At 34.6% G+C, this 21,039-nt stretch overlaps 1 protein-coding gene across 2 annotated transcripts in view; it reads right to left on the bottom strand.

Moving 5' to 3' along the window:
• Positions 1 to 16,663, bottom strand: part of LOC138696978 (uncharacterized) — a 20,289-nt gene extending 3,626 nt beyond the window's left edge. Inside the window, exons 1-7 of one of the 2 annotated variants that reach the window (XM_069822526.1) lie at positions 16,532 to 16,663; positions 14,123 to 14,289; positions 12,299 to 12,389; positions 10,415 to 10,458; positions 10,292 to 10,327; positions 7,958 to 8,090; positions 5,693 to 5,784 (exon numbers count right to left, since the gene is read on the bottom strand). In XM_069822526.1, coding sequence (XP_069678627.1) covers positions 5,693 to 5,784; positions 7,958 to 8,090; positions 10,292 to 10,327; positions 10,415 to 10,458; positions 12,299 to 12,389; positions 14,123 to 14,289; positions 16,532 to 16,625 — 657 coding nt within the window. In that variant the 5' untranslated portion in view covers positions 16,626 to 16,663. The remainder of the gene's footprint in view (positions 1 to 5,692; positions 5,785 to 7,957; positions 8,091 to 10,291; positions 10,328 to 10,414; positions 10,459 to 12,298; positions 12,390 to 14,122; positions 14,290 to 16,531) is intronic. The other variant, XM_069822528.1, reaches the window with a different exon arrangement.
• Positions 16,664 to 21,039: the final 4,376 nt, after the last annotated feature.

Below are 21,039 nucleotides of genomic sequence, written 5' to 3'. Positions count from 1 at the left end.
GCTGTGCATCGACTGGAGTGGTTTGTAATTTATATATATATATATATATATATATATATATATATATATATATTTGACGTCCAGACCAGCGCAGTTTCAAATGTTGGCAAACAAAGAGACAAATGCTAAGGACGCGATAAAATTAAACAAATGCTAGGGACGCGATAAAATTAAACAAATGCTAGGGACGCGATAAAATTAAACAAATTCTAGGGACGCGATAAAATTAAACAAATGCTAGGGACGCGATAAAATTAAACAAATTCTAGGGACGCGATAAAATTAAACAAATGCTAGGGACGCGATAAAATTAAACAAATGCTAGGGACGCGATAAAATTAAACAAATGCTAGGGACGCGATAAAATTAAACAAATTCTAGGGACGCGATAAAATTAAACAAATGCTAGGGACGCGATAAAATTAAACAAATGCTACGGACGCGATAAAATTGTGCGATAAGCAGCCATGATTGGTTGAAATACGTCCTTTCGTACCGTTTTATTGGTCAAAAGTAGTATGACGTAGTAAGAGTGTAATAGTCAGTATAAAAACACGAAAAGTTTTTACACACATTTATTAAAAGAACTCAATTTTCAAAGTTAAATTTTGTTGGCATTTCTTGATTTTCTGTCATTGACACTGAAGTATTTTACGAGGTGTCTTATCAGATAAAACGTTTCCTTAAAAAGCGTCTTATCAAGAAATATAACTGTGATTGGTTGATTTTAAGGCGGTTCTGAAACGTTATTGGCCAATATCGCAAATTCATCGTATAAGTTGAATAGTCAACATTATCTCCATACTATCACAATCTAGTACATACAGCCACGAAGCTTGAGTTGTTGAGGGTACTAGGGACAATAGACTGAACCGGTACTATTTCGCCTTGTCTGAGATGAGGCGATAGTAGCGATCCTAGTGGTTAGCAACTATCTATGGATGCATATTCCTTACGTATTGAGCTTCTTGACTGTTGTATACTAGACTGTGATATTGTGTTAATTTTAAAATGACGTAGACACAAATTTCACAAAACTTTAGAATTAGAATATACATAGAGAGAAAACATACCTTTGCTAATTACGTGACTGTTCATTTAATGTAAGAAAATTGAAATGTTTAAATTGGTTTACTTGATAATTCATCTCCATGGCTTTAAATGAAATAAATAATAATAATAAATTATTGATTGCACACTTTAACATCTATGCATCACTATTGATAATATTAAACTTGTTAACAACTTTTTTAACTTCACTTGTATGGTACTTTAATTGGTTTCGGCGGGACTTTACTCCATTTTCAAACTTATATTTAAGAATGGTGATACTGATACGAACTTTAAGTTCTTGTGTGTTGGATACTTCGCATTTCCTGTGTTAAGGAGATAACAAAAATAATAATTGAAGAGTACAGTTCCTTAGATACTATTCCTATGTCATTAGCTACTTACTAAGAAGGAAACTGTTTTTAATTATACCGTCTGATTCGTTTGAAAAGACATAAAATGAAATGACTGTAAAATTTATAATGGGGTGCTGTGGAATTCATTTCAGTTCCAATGTGATACTGAAGCACGGGAGTTTTGTATCATCATTGTTACCGGATAAGAAACAAAAGAAGTTACTCAGCAACGATCGAATAAACAAAATGCTGCTTACTGCACAAATCGAGCGAAATATGTCTTGTGGTTTGCTGAATTTGAAAGTGTAAAATTTGTTCAACGGCGGTTTCAACCAGAGTATGGTGTTCGGAGTTACAAGTCTCATATGAACTGGAACAGGCGAGTCCTAAAGTTAATGTTTGGTGCGCGGTAAGTTGCTATAATCTGTATGGGCCGTTTATCTTCGCAGAGGAAACAGTTCGATCAGAACCATACCTGAACTTGTTGAAAAACTTTTTCGAACCACAACTGTAACAGTAAAACAACATGGGTATCATGTTTCAACAGGATGGTACACCATCTCACTGTCCGTAATTATCTGGACGACACATTTGGTAACAACTGGTGTGGTTGAGGAGGGGCAAATATGTGGCCCCCAAATTCCCCGGACTTGACATCACAAGATTTCTTTCTCTGGGGGTTTCGTGATATGTACGATCTCATAGCAAAGGTTTTCTCAGCTTTTGAGAAAGTTACCCCTGAGATGTTAGACCACACGTGAGAGGAATTAGCCTCAAGATATGAACTGTATTCTAGCGGAAGAGGCTCCCCTCTCCTTGGGGGCTTATACAAGTGAGGAGCAAGTTCGAATGCTTAGAGGTGGCAGCCCCACCATCGGACTTACTCAGCAGTAGGCTGGTTACCTACTATGAGGACAATTAAATAAACTCGAACTCCCCAAAGGAATAGCCGGATAGATAAACTGAAGACGACCTATGGCAGTAACAAGGACAAACGATTAGGAAAAACTAACAGATGGAGGATAGCAACCTGGAACGTTCGAAGCATTCACCACAAAGTAGAGATTTTAGAGAAGGAATTGAAAGCCGCCTCAGTAGATATAGCAGTAATTACGGAAACGAAGAAGAAATTAAAAGGAACAGAAGAACTAGAAGACTATTTATATATTTATAGTGGAGTCCCACAAAACAAGAGAGCCTCAGCTGGTGTAGCAATTTTCATTAATAAAAGTCTTAAGAATAAAATACACAGTTACACATGGATAAATGAAAGACTAATTTTACTCAGATGCAAACATGGAAGAGGATATATAACCATTATAGGTGCATATGCACCTGAAGAAGGAAGAAAAGAAGCCACAGACGAATTTTATGAACAATTACAAACAACATATAACTCAATAAATCCTAATGATTATGTTATTCTGTCAGGCGATCTAAACGCAAGAGTAGGAAACCAGAAAATCCCAGGAATCGTTGGAAATAAAGGAGAACAAGTAATCAATAAGAATGGTGAACACCTTAGAGAATTTTGCTCTTTTAACGAATTAAGGGTAATGAACACGTTCTTTGAACACAAAGATATACATAAATTTACAAGGACGGATGGACATATATACAGCATTATTGATTACATAATAGCTAATAGGAAAACAGCTCTCTTAATAGAAGATGTACGTGTATTTCGAGGTAAAGATATATACTCAGATCATTACTTGGTAATATCAAAATTAATAATACCAACTCCTTGGAAAAGAAGTCAAGTAAAACAGGACAACAAAAAAGAAATTTATAAAGTTAATTTGTTACAACAAGAGAGCATCAAGTATTTATATCAGAGAAGGTTAGATAATTTATTTACAGAAATGCCTGTCAGTAATAATATCAATTTGGAATGGGAAACACTAAAGAAGGTAATACTCCAAGCAGCAGAAGAAGCTCTTGGAAAGAGAATCAAAAGACATAAAAAAAGAGGATTAAGAATATGGAATCAAGAGATTGCAGACATAATTAAAAACAAGAAGGACGCATATTTACGATATTTACAAGACAAATCCATAGAGAATAGAACTGAATATAAAAGGAGATGTGCAATTGCTAAGAGAGAAGTAAGAAGGATACATAGAAAAAGTTGGGAAACATATGTAAATGAATTAGAATGTGATTTTCATGGAGCCCAAAAGTATGCATATAAAGTCCTAAAAATGATAAATTCTGAGGAAAAAGATAAAATACAATTGAATCCAATTATAGAAAGTGAATGGCTGGAATTTTACAAAGAATTATGGACTCAACCCGATCAAGAAGATGTCTACATAAATACTGAGGAAGCACATATAGACTATATAACAATGGATGAGATGATAGAAGTAATAAAGAGTAGTAAAAATAAAAAATGTCCTGGTATTGATAATATTAATATTGAACTGATAAAGTATGCGACACCAGCTGTATTATATCGCCTTCTTAATTTAATAAATATATGTTGGAGTCACGGATACATTCCAGAAGAATGGAAAACTGCTGTCATTGTACCAATCTTCAAAAGAGGTGGAAGAAGCAATTGCAATAACTATAGAGGTATTAGTTTACTGGGTACTTGTTATAAGATATATGCAAAATTAATAACAAGAAGATTAAATAAAATTACAGAAGTATTGTTAAAAAACGAACAACATGGATTCCGGAAAGGACGATCAACAACAGATTGTATCTTCACCATAAACCAGATAATTGAAAAAAGAAGAGAATATAACTTAGAAACACACTTATTATTCATCGATTATGAGAAGGCTTTTGATAGAGTGAATAGATCAAAATTATGGAAAATAATGGAGAAAAGAGGATACCCACAACATCTGATAAGAATATTACGTAGCATGTATCTTAATACCAATATTTGCATTGACAAAGGGAAAGGTCCAGGTAAATTAACAACAGAAGTTAATGGAGGTGTTAGACAAGGGTGCCCACTATCACCCACTTTATTTAATATATATCTTAACGAAGCCATTGATGACTGGCTGAATATTTTAAACTGTGATTTTATCTTAGATGAAACACCTGTAAATTGCCTACTTTTTGCAGACGACCAAGTGGTGATTGCTGATACAGAATACAACCTCCAAAGTGCAGCTTATAAACTGAGTCAAATAACCAAAGGCTATAATTTAAAAATATCACACACTAAAACAAAAACAATGGCTTTCATAGGGACCCAGCATAAAAGGTCGAAAATAGTTATTGACTCCAAAATTATTGAGCAAGTTAGTAATTTTAAATATTTAGGATGCAACATTTCTTATATGGAAAAAAGAGATATGGAAGAAAAGATGCATAGATTTCAAGGTATATGTGGAACAATTAGACGGAGCTTAGGAAAAAGAACAACGAAAGAAACACAGTTAAAACTCTACAAAACAGTAGCCCTACCAGTACTACTTTACGGAGCAGAGACTTGGACCTTATCAGAAAGAGACAAAAGACGACTAGAAGCCTCAGAAATGAAATTCCTAAGATCAGTGGCGGGATATTCTTTATTACAACACAAGAGGAATGAAGATATCAGAAAAGAATTAGGGATAGAGGGAATAACACAAAAGTTAACAAATCACAGAAATAGGTGGATGGAACATCTAGAAAGGATGGAGGATCACCGAATCCCCAAGAAAGCTTTCCAGTATGCTCCAAGAGGAAGGAGAAATGTTGGTCGTCCTAGGTTTCGTTGGAGAGAACAATTCTAATGGGGACGGAACGGGCCTACCGGCTCAACCCGTGATGTTGATGATGATGATATGAACTGTGGTGTGTTCACAATGGTGGGCACGTCAGAGTCTAATTTGAACAAAACTCCAATTCTTCTAGAATTCATGTACAAATTATTTAACAATAAATAGCAACAGCTCTCATTTTATCACGTTTTTGTTTCATGTCTTCCCAAACGGATCACCCCATACAGTGTATTAATATGAAATATAGGCCTATTAAAGCATCTAGCTATATTAAACTTCTCTGCCGAACAGGTACTGCAAGCGAGTTCAAAGAATACACTAATTTACATTTTAAGTACAACAGAGTTCTTTATAATTGAATTCAATTAACTTATAAGTCTGAGAAAATTTAATCGCTGTAGATATGAACTTGAGTTGGGAAAGACATTCAAGTCAACATACAAAAACAACAAACGAATCTTCTCACAAACGGCATGATCTATAGTTGAATTCAGTTGCATTCATCATTCATCTTTCATGTTTTGTAATCTTTAATCATAGGTACTGAACACTTACCAGATTTTCGAGGTCTGATATGCATTTCACAAACATGATGATCTCCATGTTTGACGTGTTGCATAGCCTTCCTCCGCTCGTCTTCGACGCTGCTGAAACATTGCGAGTGTTATCGGATAGAACTGTCAATTTTAGGGAAGATGGTTGTTACAGTGTGTGTGAAAAAAATAGAGAAAATTCCTGATATCAGATTTCCGTAGGTTTAATCTTAATGATGTTTTGTTATATTTTTGTGCTGAATAATTTATTCAACTTTTGGCTATTGAGGGAACTTACAATAATTATCTACTATATTGTGAGTTAGAAATTAATTTTTAATTTTTAAATATATTTATTTTTTATTTTTCACCATTTAACTTAGAATTGCGAAATTTTCGGGGCATTTTAATACATATATTGCAGTCTTAATGATGCAGTAATCTCTGATTGAGGTTCTGGCTGATATGTACATCTATTATCAGGCAGTACATCTCACTTGACGATATGTGTCAGAGGAAGAACAATTGTTTGTATGCATCTGAAGTCTGACTAGTGTAATATATAGCTAGTCGGCGATGTATACAATGTAGGGAGAAGGAACTGAACCACCCTTCCCCGTGGGACTGAAGCCGGATGATCTATGGCGAGTGCTTGGCATCAACTCCTTTGATTAGATTACCCCCCTTTGATTTGATTACCTGGTTGGGTTTTTCCGAGGTTTTCCCCAAACCAAAAGGCAAATTCCGGGTAATATTTTGGCGAATCCTCGGACCTCACCTCATCTCACTACATCTCGCCAAAATATTGTAAAAAATTGCACAAAATTGTAATAATTGTAGAAAATTAATAAATTGTAAAACTATAAAAATTTGTAAAAAATTGTAATTGTAATATTGTAAAATTTTGATTTGTTCCACATCTTAAAGCTTCATTCCTCATGTAAGATCTATGGAATAAAATGAATGAATGAATGAATGAATGAGTGAATGAATGAATGAATATCTCCTGGCTTAGCCGCCTCATGATTGATGCCATATTGGTGTCACTTATGAGACTCCAACCTGTTTTCGGACAGTTAACTGAATAGAAAATGATGCTGTTATTTAAAAATATCTCAGACATTTTCTAATTTATGTTAATTACGGAATTAAGTAATTTTTCTAATGAATGTTAATTTTGTTATTGCAAAACTATTGGCCATATTCAAATTATATTCTATGGTTTTGCTTGCCAACAGGTAGTTAACATTTCATTGACATCAGAACCATATGAAATGAATACAGTGGACTAATGTACAGTGATGTAATAATAATCCAGAATAATACGTTTAAAATAAAAAATAAATATTTGTAGCTTAAAATGGAGTAGATAACAACGATTATAGATTGACTCAACAGCCAAACGTTGGCTTATTCAGCACAAACAATGTCAAAAACTGCGATCATTAGAACCAAATCCATGGCAATCAGATTTCAGGCAACTTTTTTCTAACTTAGAAAGCATGATGGAATATTCAGATTGTCAATTTCTATAAATGAATACAATATAATATTTTATTACTCAGTCGATGACAAATCAATGTAAAATAATGACTTATTTTATAGTCATTAAGTTTATATATATGAATTACAAAATTGCGAACGTTTTCGCCTATTCAGGCATCCTCAGGCAGAGTTATACAATATCTCAATGTCACATACGTAGCTATTGGTGGTGAGTACTATTTGAATTAATGATGTACAAGCCATCTTCATTATTAAAATGTAATATTACAAGTAGTAAACTTAAATAATGTTAAAAATGTTAAAACCATTTAGTAATTAAACTTCATAAATGGTTTTAACATTTTAACATTATTTAAGTTTACTACCTGTAATATTACATTTTAATAATGAAGATGGCTTGTACATCATTAATTCAAGTAGTACTCACCACCAATAGCTACGTATATGACATTGAGATATTGTATACTCTGCCTGAGGATGCCTGAATAGGCGAAAACGTTCGCAATTTTGTAATGCATATATATAAACTTAACTTTTTTCTAATTTTTCATGTATCATAACAACCGTCTTCCCTTGCTTTTTCTGAGTTGTAATATTTTGGCTTAGAATTGTTTTATACTATTTTAGAAATAGATAAGGGCTACAGGAATTACGGTTGATATAGTTAGATTGAATATCTTGTCTGATGCTTTGTCAATCACGGACGAAAACAATGATGATCCGTAGTACAGAATCTTTAAAAGTGTTGCCACATCCTATGGGTTGATATAGTTATTCGTACCTCGACTTCTGACTTTAGCAGTTCTGATACATCTGCCAACCATTTCCTTGGAGATTCCGATCGTCTGCTGTCTGTTGTCGGAGGAGACGTATTCAACCATTTCTTCAAATTTGATGTCCCCGTACTTGTCACTCTGCATCAGTATTAACATAAGAATTACAAGAAATTTCAAGAACTTAATGTACATTCACGCAATATAAAGTGTTTACAGACACACTTATATCCGTATCTTTCAGAGCTACTTTCTATAAAAATGTTGCCGTCGTTATGAATTTTGCAATGAAAAATCCCAGGCCTGATCGAGACTCGAACTCGGCTAGATGGTGTAGACCAGTGGTTCCCAATTACTTCAGAGTTGTGGACTCCCTTTTTATTTTTAAGGCAAGCTACGGACCCCACACATTTAAATTTTGGTGTCTGGGTAGAAGTAGCAGTTGAGATGTAGGTAGCAATATTAACAACAGTTAAATTGAACGTACTGTACAGTGTATACCTGAATCTGAATGTCATGAGAAAAATCACACCTCTTTTTGTTTCGGACAATTTGTTGCACGTCTGGTTCAATATTTATTACTTTTGTGCGAGATCGTGCGTATTTGCTTGGTTTCCGCACAAAACCAATCCGCGGAAAGTCTAAAATTCCACATTCAGTATTCCCAACGTAACACACATAACAATTTCCCTCTTCTTACCGCTTAATTGACATATTGATTTTACTGCTTTAGGCTTTTAACATATCATTTTTAGAGACGTTCAATATAGTAATAATTATAAATTGGAAACTTACCACTGCAATTTCACGTAAATTGCACTGTTAATTATTGTTTTTAAATATTTGCAAAAATTAAGTAAACTCTACAACTCCACTAAAGTAACATTAAGGAAGCCGTGAAAAAATCAACAAGATTCCAGACTCATCATAGACTGGGGGGGGGGGAAAGTCAGACGTATATCACGGCCTGCTGGAGTATAGTAAACATAGAAAACACTTTAAAGCAACAATGTTGAAGATAAATATTTTTGTTTTGCAAATTTGCCGTCATTGAACAGAAACCAAGATGGAGATTTCATTGCAACTAATTAGAAATTCCTCTTTCAGGTGTGTAATAAACCATCTTCGTACAAAATAATGTACGATACACGAGCGGTATGTTTTCTTTCAATTCTCGGAAATTAAAAAGGCTCAACTACGTTTCGCTTTTTCAAACTTTTCCTCGAACACGAAAACTTCAACATACCGCTCTTGTAATGCATATTACTATTAGCCTTAAATCAGGTTCAACATCGATGCGATTTCTGTGTTTGTTTTTCAGGAAACGAAGTATTGAAAATGCTTGTTCATAAAGATATGTGCTACAAAATGGAACTAGATGTTTCAATGCCTTTTCATCTATTTTCTTATACTCAGAAAATACCTTCACCCAAAATTGATCAAGTGTACATTCTTTGAAAAATATTTTAAATGAACCATTACAAGTAACATCAACAAGTTCATCTTGTTCCTCCACAGATAAAGTTTTTAATTGTACCACACCATACTCGAAAGGATTTCTTATCCATGAGTTTTCAGAATCTGATGGGGAAAAGTAATCTCTGAAGCTAGTCGCTAAATCTTTCAGATGCTCAACGATGATATGTTGAATTTCTTGTGGTAATCCATCAGAAATGATTTCAATGTTGGGAAGGTGCTGAGACTACCACCTTCAGCTCAGCTTGCTCACAGCCATATTTTATAATTGATGCTTCAATCCTGTCTTGAACGTCAAAAATATTCATACCACTACCTTGAAGAATTTGTTCAAGTACTCAAAAATATCTGCTAAGTAGGCTGCCTTAGACAACCAAGAGAAGTTATTTAACTGAACACATGGAAATTTATTATCACTCAGAAATAGTCGTACTTCAACACTTTTGTATACAGAAGTGCATTGGGTATCCAGAGGAAAATTTTTGCAGCGATTCTTTGCCAAATTGAATGGGTTATAAATTACGAGATGTAAGTAATATAATGGACCCCCTAAATTTGTACTACGGACCCCCAGGGGTCTGCGGACCACCAATTGGGAAATACTGGTGTAGACTATCCAAGCGCAGAAAGATTTCACGACGCTGCTGACATCTGCTCAACACCTTTTGACGCAGCAGCTGAAAGTACAGAATATTTCTCCCCGTAGCGTTCATAAAGAAATTCCTTACCCATGGGTGTTTGTTTAATGATATATTTTTTGTGAAGAAGTCTTAAGACTATCTTGTAAGATCTGAATGACACAGTGGTACTTGAAATACTACATAGGCCTAGAAGTTATGACAGTCAGTATGTAATGTACAACTTACGAGACCCATTCCGTGGCAGGCACATTGAAGGAGACACTGAAAAAAGAAAGGAAAATATTGTATTTAATATGCCAATAACAGAGTTGGTCAACTTTGTGTTACTGCGCATTTTTTCTCACTTACGTTGTAAATATTCAGCTGTTCTCTTGGATTCGTCTTATGAAGGCCTGAAAATGAAATGATACATTTCATAATATTGGTTTCGTTCAATTACAAACAAAACAATGTAAACAGAAACTACCCAGTATAGTTTAGATGAATTTTGATGTTTGAAATCGTGGTTTTGAATAGGTAGGAGCTTTCAGAAGTAGAAGTACTCGTACTTTAAGTTGCTTACAAATTAGCTACTTTTTATGAAAACTTTTAATCCTCTCCATGTCACTTCCAGTTGCCATAGTAACTAGTTTTTTACCTGAAAAAAATTCCGTAGGTTTATCAGTAATTTGATCTACTGTTGCATTTTTTTTTGTTGAGTAGGGCGCTAGTAGCATGTTGCTATGGTAACCAGATGCCATCATGCAGAGAACTGGGTTAGTTACAAAAATACCCGTCGGCACAGATATGTAAAAATATTTTACTAATGTAATTACGGATTCAGTCGTGTTTTAAATATTTCTCTTCACGAAAGTAAATTATTTCACCCTGAAAATTCGTATTGGACTTTATTACGATTGTGGACGGAGTTTTCAGCCGAAGGTTTAATTTCTTGCCCTTAAGAGTTGTACTTCCCAGAAGCTCGTAGTTAATTTTAGAAAAATGAAAATGATTCGGTTACAAATTAAAGAAATTAAACAACTCTTCTCATATCAGATATTGCACTTCAAATTTGATAAGAGTCTCAGGGTTTAAACACTGAAAACCATTGTACAACATGTAGTATCATTGAAGTTAGGAATGTCTGGAGATGAATAGAACAGCAATGTGATGAGTTGATGAGTTCCTGGAAGGCGAATTAAGCTGTAACTATAGGAAGACTGCCAGTAGATTAAAGAACAAAGACTTTTTAATTGTATGTGTTTACGTCATTGTTGAGTAAAATTGCGTTTCGTCTGCCCAGAACCGAATCAGAAGGATCACACTATGAAAAAAAAATTCTGCAATTGTTGGAAGTGCGTCGGTTGAATTTAGATCCACCCTGTGTAATTTTGATCTAAAGTTCAAACTTCATTGCCGTACATTATATTGAGTGGTACTATTATATTGCTTATCTTAATTCTAGACCTAGGAAGTTTCTGAACTATATATGTAGGCCTACCGGGTGTCACAGAAGTCATGCACCGTAGACTAAACAAAAGTTTACATGTGCTTTTCGTTTCAGAACTAGTGAAATGATGTTGAATGAAGACGAGTGCATTGAGATGATCCTCATTATCTGCCGTTGCAGTAACAGGGAGGTACACGAATCCTGTATTCTTAAAACTTGGCGAGCAGTTGTCCCAACATTGATACGAGAAAAATGGTGTCTGACAGAGATTGAGATCTGTTACTGCACTGGAGGACCATGGGTATGATGTCGACACATTCTTCTTGAATGAAATTATTTCGCTAGTCCTGAATTCCGAAACGAAGGGCACATGTGAACTGCTGTTAGCCCATTCTACATGGCTTCTGGAACAATCTGTAAATCGGACCTTAAAAAGACTGTTTAGTTTATTTATATTTGTGTTGAATTTTACACTTTCCTATAGTAAGCCTATTGTCAACACCAAAATTGTTGAAACTGCGAATTACATAAAAAAATGAAATGCATTTTGGCATGTTCGTACTCTCCAGTAGCTGCTATGGCAACCACAGTATGACACGAGAAAATTATAGTTTTTTTATTTGGCTCAAACATTTGCTATTTATTGTGATTTTGATTTCTTTTGTTTCTTACCTGGAAAGTTCACTGTTATAGAATTTTTCTCTCGATATACTGTCCAAAATATTCAGATACATTTTGTGACACGAATAGTTAAAATTAAATAGACGTTTGGAAATGTAATACGTGAAAAGTAAAAATATTACCTTCGAACTCTTCCTTCACGCCCTCCAGACATCGCATGTATATCTCAATTGTTTCGTTAGAAGTCTGATTGGAAGGGATGTTGCAACACGTCTGGAACAGATAGTTAACATAAGTTACTAATGCAATTCGGATTTCATATTTTTACCAAACTTCCCTCATATCCATAATTTATGATTTTTTACACACACGGTAAAGATTCTATAGCATAGGTTTTCACGATGCTAGGTCTGCACCTGAGACAACACGGAACAACGAACAAGAGTCTATATCCTGGTAGGGTTTCGAGCCCACGACTGTTTCTATCATAACGACTGTGTTACTCATGCACAGTTCCTGCCCTACAACAAAAGCGTTTTTAGAAGTCACGCGAGATAAGATAAACAATCTGTAGTACAAAGGAGAACGATAAAAAAATTGTCATTATGCTTTGAAAATCTGTCCATTATAATATGAATCAACTAGGCTATGAATGCAGAACTTCCGTCTGCAGCCTCCGTACACACAACGCATTGCGTATTTTCCCTTATAGTATTATTATTATTATTATTATTATTATTATTATTATTATTATTATTATTGCTAATATCATTATTGACATAGCATTGGCAGTACAGCTGCTGTAGCATTTACAACAGTTGTAATATTACCAGCAGTAGTACAGTAGTATACTTACTGGCTTTTAAGAAACCCGGAGGTTCATTGCCGCCCTCACATAAGCCCGCCATTGGTCCCTATCCTGAGCAAGATTAATCCATTCTCTATCATAATATCCCACCTCCCTCAAATCCATTTTAATATTATCTTCCCATCTATGTCTCGGCCTCCCTAAAGGTCTTTTTCCCTCCGGCCTCCCAACTAACACTCTATATGCATTTCTGGATTCGCCCATACGTGCTACATGCCCTGCCCAACCCAAACGTCTGGACTTAATGTTCCTAATTATGTCAGGTGAAGAATACAATGCGTGCAGTTCTGTGTTGTGTAACTTTCTCCATTCTCCTGTAACTTCATCCCTCTTAGCCCCAAATATTTTCCTAAGCACCTTATTCTCAAACACCCTTAACCTATGTTCCTCTCTCAGAGTGAGAGTCCAAGTTTCACAACCATACAGAACAACCGGTAATATAACTGTTTTATAAATTCTAACTTTCAGATTTTTTGACAGCAGACTGGATGGTAAAAGCTTCTCAACCGAATAATGACAGGCATTTCCCATATTTATTCTATGTTTAATTTCCTCCCGAGTTTCATTTATATTTGTTACTGTTGCTCCAAGATATTTGAACTTCTCCACCTCTTCAAAAGATAAATTTCCAAATTTTATATTTCCATTTCGTACAATATTCCCGTCACGAGACATAATCATATACTTTGTCTTTTTTTGGGGATTTATTTCCAAACCTATCTCTTTACTTGCTTCCAGTAAAATTCCCGTGCTTTCCCTAATCGATTTTCTCCTAACATATTCACAGTGGTATTAGTAGTTACAAATTGCTTCCACCTTTTCAAAGAATAAATTTTCAGGTTTTAGTGGTGGTGGTGGTAGTGGTGGTGGTGGTGGTGGTGGTGGTGGTGGTGGTGGTGGTACAGCATCTATAGCATTTACAACTGAGAAAGAAAGAAGAAACAAGTAGCTGCAGCAGACAGTTCGAGTTCTCACAATTTCTTAATCCCGGCATTAGAAGACATCGTTTTCTGCACGGTTTCATGACTTGCGTGCACTCGGCCTGTGATTATGAACTTTATGGCTTTCTTATTGAAATCTCCTTTCGTTAAAGTTTCTGATTAGTAGAATGTAAAACTAGATCAATGACAGGCCCTACCTCGATGTGATATTTCTCCAAGCCGCTGTCGGAGTCCTCTTTAGATTTGGCACTTCCAGTGGAACTTTCAGCCGAGGTCTTCTTCACGGTGATGGTCTCCTTCCACTGCACCCCGCCGTTGACCGTTATGGTGTAGTCCCCACTGGGGCTGTTGATCACTTGCACGGCTGTTCAACACAGCAACAATGAATATGCTGGCCAAGTCATCTGGTAATTCATTTTGAAGATGTGAATTCTAATGAGAAAGCAGTTTCTACTGAATTGTGAAAAACTCACAACGTAAAAACGAAATGGAATCGTTATCCAGAACTGTATGTTTTAAAATAGGCCCAGCAATCACATGATAACAAAAATAATTGAATTTGGGACGTTTTGAAAAAATAAAGGCAGAATTTCTGTTGTAATATGAGAATGGGTTACAGAGAAGGGAAATCTATAAAAAAAATACCAGACTTGGTGATATCATATCTCGAAATTTATGAGAATAAAATAAATAAATAAATAAATAAATAAATAAATAAATAAATAAATAAATAAATAAATAAATAAATAAATAAATTAATTAATTAATTAAATAAGTAAATAAATAAATAAATAAGTAAATATATAAGTAAATAAATAAATAAATAAGAAAATAAATAGATAAATAAGTAAATAAGTAAATAAGTAAGAAAGTAAATAAATAAATAAATAAGTAAATAAGTTAATAAATAAGTAAATAAGTAAATAAATAAATGAGTAAATAAATAAATAAATGAGTAAATAAATAAATAAATAATTGAGTAAATAAATAAATAAGTAACCAATAAATAAATAAATAAATAAATAATTAATAAATAAATAAATAAGTAAATAAGTAAGTAAATAAATAAGCGAACCAATAAATAGATAAATAAATAAATAAATAAGTAAATAAATAAATAAATAAATAGATAAACTATCAAGCAATTTTTTCTGTTCGGAAGGTCTAATATATTAAGATATACCTATGTGATTAGTTATTGGATTACATATATTACATTGGAAATTGTTTATGTAACAATAAACAAATGGAGTATAAGAAGAATCTATTGTGTCTTAATCAATTAAAATAATATCAACTACAATCTTGTCGCACCTGATGTGCATTTGTTTAATCTCTTATCATACCTGGTCTTCAGACGTTCAATATTTTCATTGTTTCCTTACCAATACAGTGGGCCATGATATTGCGTCCTAGCAAATAAGTATGGAATATCTTTATTTGTAGTACAATCTGTTTCTGTAAGTTGTAAATTATTTATTGTGTATGAAATTTGGCATAACCTACTTGCAAAATATGCCTTTTGCTTTATTCCGTACTTTTAATATTTTCGATGAATTGTTTTTAATTAATAGTAATTCATTTCCACAACTTTGGAAGAAAATTGTGCATTCATGTTGTATATCCCTATTATTTTTTAAAAAATCCACGAATTTTAAAGTGATTCTTACTTTAGAATGGTTGTAGTGACTTCATGGACAGCATGAACTAAAATCTTTCATTGTTAAAATATTAGCATAATTCAAATGTATATAACATATTGTTATTATTTAAATGTTCATGATCTATTCTATTTAATAAATAAATAGAAAATCTAGAGTTAAGATTGTAGTTCATTGTTCTAAAGTGTTAAGAAACAAAAGCCTGGAACGTTTTATTACAACATCTAGAAACGATTTTCAGTTATAGGGGAAAACAGGTATAAAATTTCAAGTTCTGGAAAACGAGCGAGGGAGGAAAGTTTAAAGGGACAATGAAGTGGTATGTAAGACATTATTATAGATAACTAAAAATTATTTCACCACAAGAAAGAGAAAAGTGTAGACGATTCTATATAGAAAGTAGTAAAAAGAAATGCCATTTTTAATCCGTATAGACCTAGACTATATGTACTTCTACCGTTAAGAATATAGTCGGCATTCTAGTCGTAACTTGTAAGTGAAACATTTTTTTGAAAATAATATGCGTTATTTAAATTCTTTTTATTAATTATTTATTATCATATTCGCTAAATTGCCACAATAAATACCACTGTAAGTTTTTACTTTCTCTACATCAATTCAACATCAAATTAAGTTGCCAGTATATGTATCAAAACCTCTCGTTGCATCACCCACGAAGATTGTAACACAACAAGGGGAAAGAAGAGAACTCAAACGTGACTCGAACTCCGAAGTCCATCACAAAGCCGTAGCTGTGGTCTGAAGGTGTTGAGGTAGCTATACACATTAACACGTCAGTAACTCGGGGACCATTGTACGCTGTCTACTTCGACAACGTCTTGTCTTGTTTTAGGTCAGTAACTTCTATCACCAAAATAGGTCAGCAGAAAAATTATAAAATGAAAAGGAGAAAGACAAGATTGGCCTGACAGCGGCCATACTCACACGGAGTCATTTCAGCCGCCTCGACGTCTTCCGTCGCCTTGGTTACCCCGGCGGTCACAGCCAGGCAGATCGCTAGTGCAGACGCAATCATCATTTTGAGGTGTTGACTGAGGCTTCATCGACAGTCAGCTGTCTATTTATACAAATCTGTCATGCGACGGTGAGCGACGTTACGACTCTCAATTCTATACAAAACACGAATGAACCTGTGGGGTTCCCCCCCTTCCTGTTGAGTTACGTAAATGCTTAACATTTGTTAGGGGTGATTAAAATCGTATTATGCGAGAAAAAGCACACCGGCTGTGAATGTGCACAACGATTAAAACGTTCATTGAAAGCCGTGATCCTGGGTTCGAATCCGTGCATTGTGAACGTGAAGATCTCACGTGAGTCCTAGAATTTAGAAATCTTCTCACTATTCGTGAGCTGCCACAAGGGACAAAGAGTACTTAACCATATAAATGTTTACAAGTTCAGTGAACCATTAATTTTGTTTTGACAATGAAACTCCTACAAGTACATAGCTGCAAATACATTTTGAGAGTGGTGGAAATATACCTAGTTTTAGAGAGGTAAGTGTTAGAAAAAAGTAAAGAATGCTAATGAACTTGGTTTCATTTCGAATATAGGTGATGCTTCAGGAGAGCAATTGATCCTTTCAATGCAGCTAAAGTTACAATCGGAATACTAGATGTAGGTATTCCAAGCCTCTTAAACACGTATTCACATTTTTTTAATGTTTTAGTGATATTTAACTTATTTTATCTTTTTGTTTTCATCATATTTCGCGATAATGGTATATCTATAATGCAATAACTTGAGCTATATATAATCATAATTTTCCTTACTGTATGTACCTAAAATATCACTATTTTACTACTACTACTACTACTGCTATTGCTACTGCTACTGCTCCTATTACTGCCACTACTACTACTACTACTACTGCTACTGCTCCTACTACTGCTACTGCTACTGCTCCTACTACTGCTACTGTTACTACTACTGCTACTACTACTACTACTACTGCTACTGCTCCTACTACTACTGCTACTGCTACTACTGCTACTGCTCCTACTGCTACTGCTACTTCTACTACTACTGCTCCTACTACTACTACCACTACTACTACTACTGCTACTGCTCCTGCTACTGCTACTGCTGCTACTGCTACTGCTCCTACTACTGCTACTGCTCCTACTACTACTACTACTGCTACTGCTACTGCTCCTACTACTGCTACTGCTACGGTTACTACTACTGCTCCTACTACTACTACTGCTACTGCTCCTACTACTACTGCTACTGCTCCTACTACTACTACTACTACTACTGCTACTGCTCCTACTACTGCTACTGCTACTTCTACTACTACTGCTCCTACTACTACTACCACTACTACTACTACTACTGCTACTGCTCCTACTACTACTGCTACTGCTACTGCTACTGCTACTACTGCTACTGCTGCTACTACTACTACTACTACTGCTACTGCTCCTACTACTGCTACTGCTACTGCTCCTACTACTACTACTACTACTGCTACTGCTCCTACTACTACTACTACTACTGCTACTACTGCTACTGCTACTACTACTACTGCTCCTACTACTACTACTACTACTGCTACTGCTCCTAGTACTACTACTACTACTACTGCTACTGCTCCTACTACTACTACTACTACTGCTACTGCTCCTACTACTACTACTACTACTGCTACTGCTCCTACTACTGCTACTGCTCCTACTACTGCTACTGCTACTTCTACTGCTACTGCTCCTACTACTACTACTACTCCTACTGCTCCTACTACTGCTATTGCTACTTCTACTGCTACTGCTACTACTACTACTGCTACTACTACTACTACTACTACTACTACTGCTACTGCTACTGCTACTGCTCCTACTACTACTACTACTACTACTGCTACTGCTCCTACTACTACTACTACTGCTACTGCTCTTATTACTGCTACTTCTACTACTACTACTACTGCTACTACTACTACTAATAATAATACTAATACTACTAATACTACTACTACTACTAGTACTACTACTACTACTACTACTATCAATAATTGTTTTATTTTTTTAATCGTTTTATTGTTGTGTGTCTCATTTATTTTGACCTGCTGTTCACATTTTGTTATGCTTTTTCCTTTCTTTCTGTATGTTATATATTATGTTTGATTTCTACTTACTTGTTGTTTACATGATATTATTATTATTATTATCTTATTTAGTTTTGTGTGTAAAATTGTAGTGTACTTTGTAAATTTGTAGTGTTTTTTGTATCGCATTTTTACTCCTGGTTGAGTTTTACAGAAGGCCATATGGCCTTAACCCTGCTAGGTTAAATAAACCATTATCATTACTATTATTATTATTATTATTATTATTATTATTATTATTATTACTATTATTATTATTATTATTATTATTATTATTATTATTATTATTATTATTAGTATATAACGAGATAATAGCTAAATTCCCAAATATACAATTTGCTAATGCTCCTTATTTAAAAACAATTTAAAAATTACCGTTCAAAGACAAAATTTAAAGTTCCAATTATTGTGATATCTGTGTTTTTCTATTTCTTTTCTCTTTTTTACTTTATATTCTGTTATTTAATAAGATATCTTAACATTATGTAGAATGCTCCCTGAGCACAAGTATGTAACTTACTCTTTCTGGAGGTACTGGAGTGATAATTATATAAAAACAATATGTCTCTTTGTATAATTGAAGGCATCTGTTGGAATTTATGCAATTTCTTTAGCTACTTCTTTCTGTTATTCATAAGAGACCCAGCATCCAAAACACTAAAAATCCTATTATTTCTTTATTCAGTACTATTTTCGATCTTATTGGGAACTTATTGGAAGAAGCTTTTAGGTCATTATTACACGTAATTTCTTTGTGATTGATAAAACTGAAGATGCACGTAATTCTTCTAAATGATTCCGTGGTATTGATAATTACTGTGATAGAAAGCAGAATATTTCTGGTGATCCCAGCCCACATGTATATTATTGGCTTTTTTATGCCACATCAATAAATTTAAGAATGCAGTTATATTGTCAGACTCCAAAGCAGCTATTCTATCAATAGTCTCTAGACACACACCTTCATCTCAAACAGCAGAAATAACTAAAATGCTCTCTGAATTAATATCACTCAATAAAAGAATTGTATTCCAATGGATACCACCCCATTGTGGAATCCTGGGAAACGAGAATGCGGATGCTTTAGCAAAGAAGGGCAGCACTGCTACTTACAGACCTGTTACTAAATCTACGTATTACTCTGTGAAGAGATTTATTAAATCTACATACTTAGACTTCAACAAACAAAATTTGATAACACAATCCCAAGGGTAAAAATGGAACTCTCTGCATCATAATCCACAGTTAATTCCCGATTTACCACGAAAATCGTCTGTAGCTGCATTTAGATTGGCAACAGGCCATGACTGTTTGGCCAAACACCTGCATAGAATTGGAATATATCAGTCCCCTAACTGCCCATTGTGCAACTCAAACCAAGAAATGGATTGGGAACACCTGAAAATCTGTGCTTCAGTGGCTGGGCATGGTAATATCTTTGAAAAATATTGGAGTGCAAGAGGTCAAATGACTTTATTGTCAAACGCCTGGCATTAGAAAACAACAACAACATATTATTGGCTTTATGTTTTTGTAGTTAGTTATTAGACATATTTATGTATCTACATAAAGTATCCTAGCTGAATGTATTGAAATATTCTTTACACATGTAATTCATGGAGAATAGGAAATAGAAGAATTTCATCAGAGATCCATTAATATTTCATCAGTTATGTACAGTACATTATGTAAGAAGATTCAATGTTTTTATCTACAGTCATAACGTATACTGCGATTTTTTCCAAGGACAGAGTTTAATGTAGTCAGAAGCGTGACGAACGTCCTGGTGTGCCTGGGAATACATCGCGCTATGCTTGGAGCGCATTTTGTAACAGAACTCGTGGAGTTTGCTTTGTAATGTCAACACAATTCTATCTGTTTCCTTGGTGACATAAAACAGTACGTTTTTGTTTTCCAGTTACGTGAAATATGAAAAATGTTATTACTGTGGTGCTATAAAAGTCAGTTTTAAACATTTTAATGGAAATGAACCCTACAGATTCTTTGTCACATAATTGTTTGGGCACGTCGCCCTGTAAAACTATGTGATCGATTCTGTTTCCATACTAAGCACCTAGAAATAGGCTCGCAATTGACTCCGATAGTCCTTTCTCACTTCTATGTCATGTTTTACCACTTCCCACGGACCGAACAAGACAGATGCTTTGCGAACCTTTGTTGTCGTGTGGCCAGAGGGCCAACTCTTGCGATAGGACCTGCAGAGGAACGAACACCAGCCCCTTTGACGAAAGATAAATCCATTCAATTGTCCACTCCGGGAATTGTACCACGGACCACTTCATGGGAGGTGCGTACGTCATCTCCA

This window comes from Periplaneta americana, chromosome 3, assembly GCF_040183065.1.
Source record: "Periplaneta americana isolate PAMFEO1 chromosome 3, P.americana_PAMFEO1_priV1, whole genome shotgun sequence".
In the NCBI taxonomy this organism is placed as follows: domain Eukaryota; kingdom Metazoa; phylum Arthropoda; class Insecta; order Blattodea; family Blattidae; genus Periplaneta; species Periplaneta americana.
The sequence above is the reverse complement of the archived record's forward strand: the minus strand, read 5'-3'. Positions and strand labels throughout refer to the sequence as shown.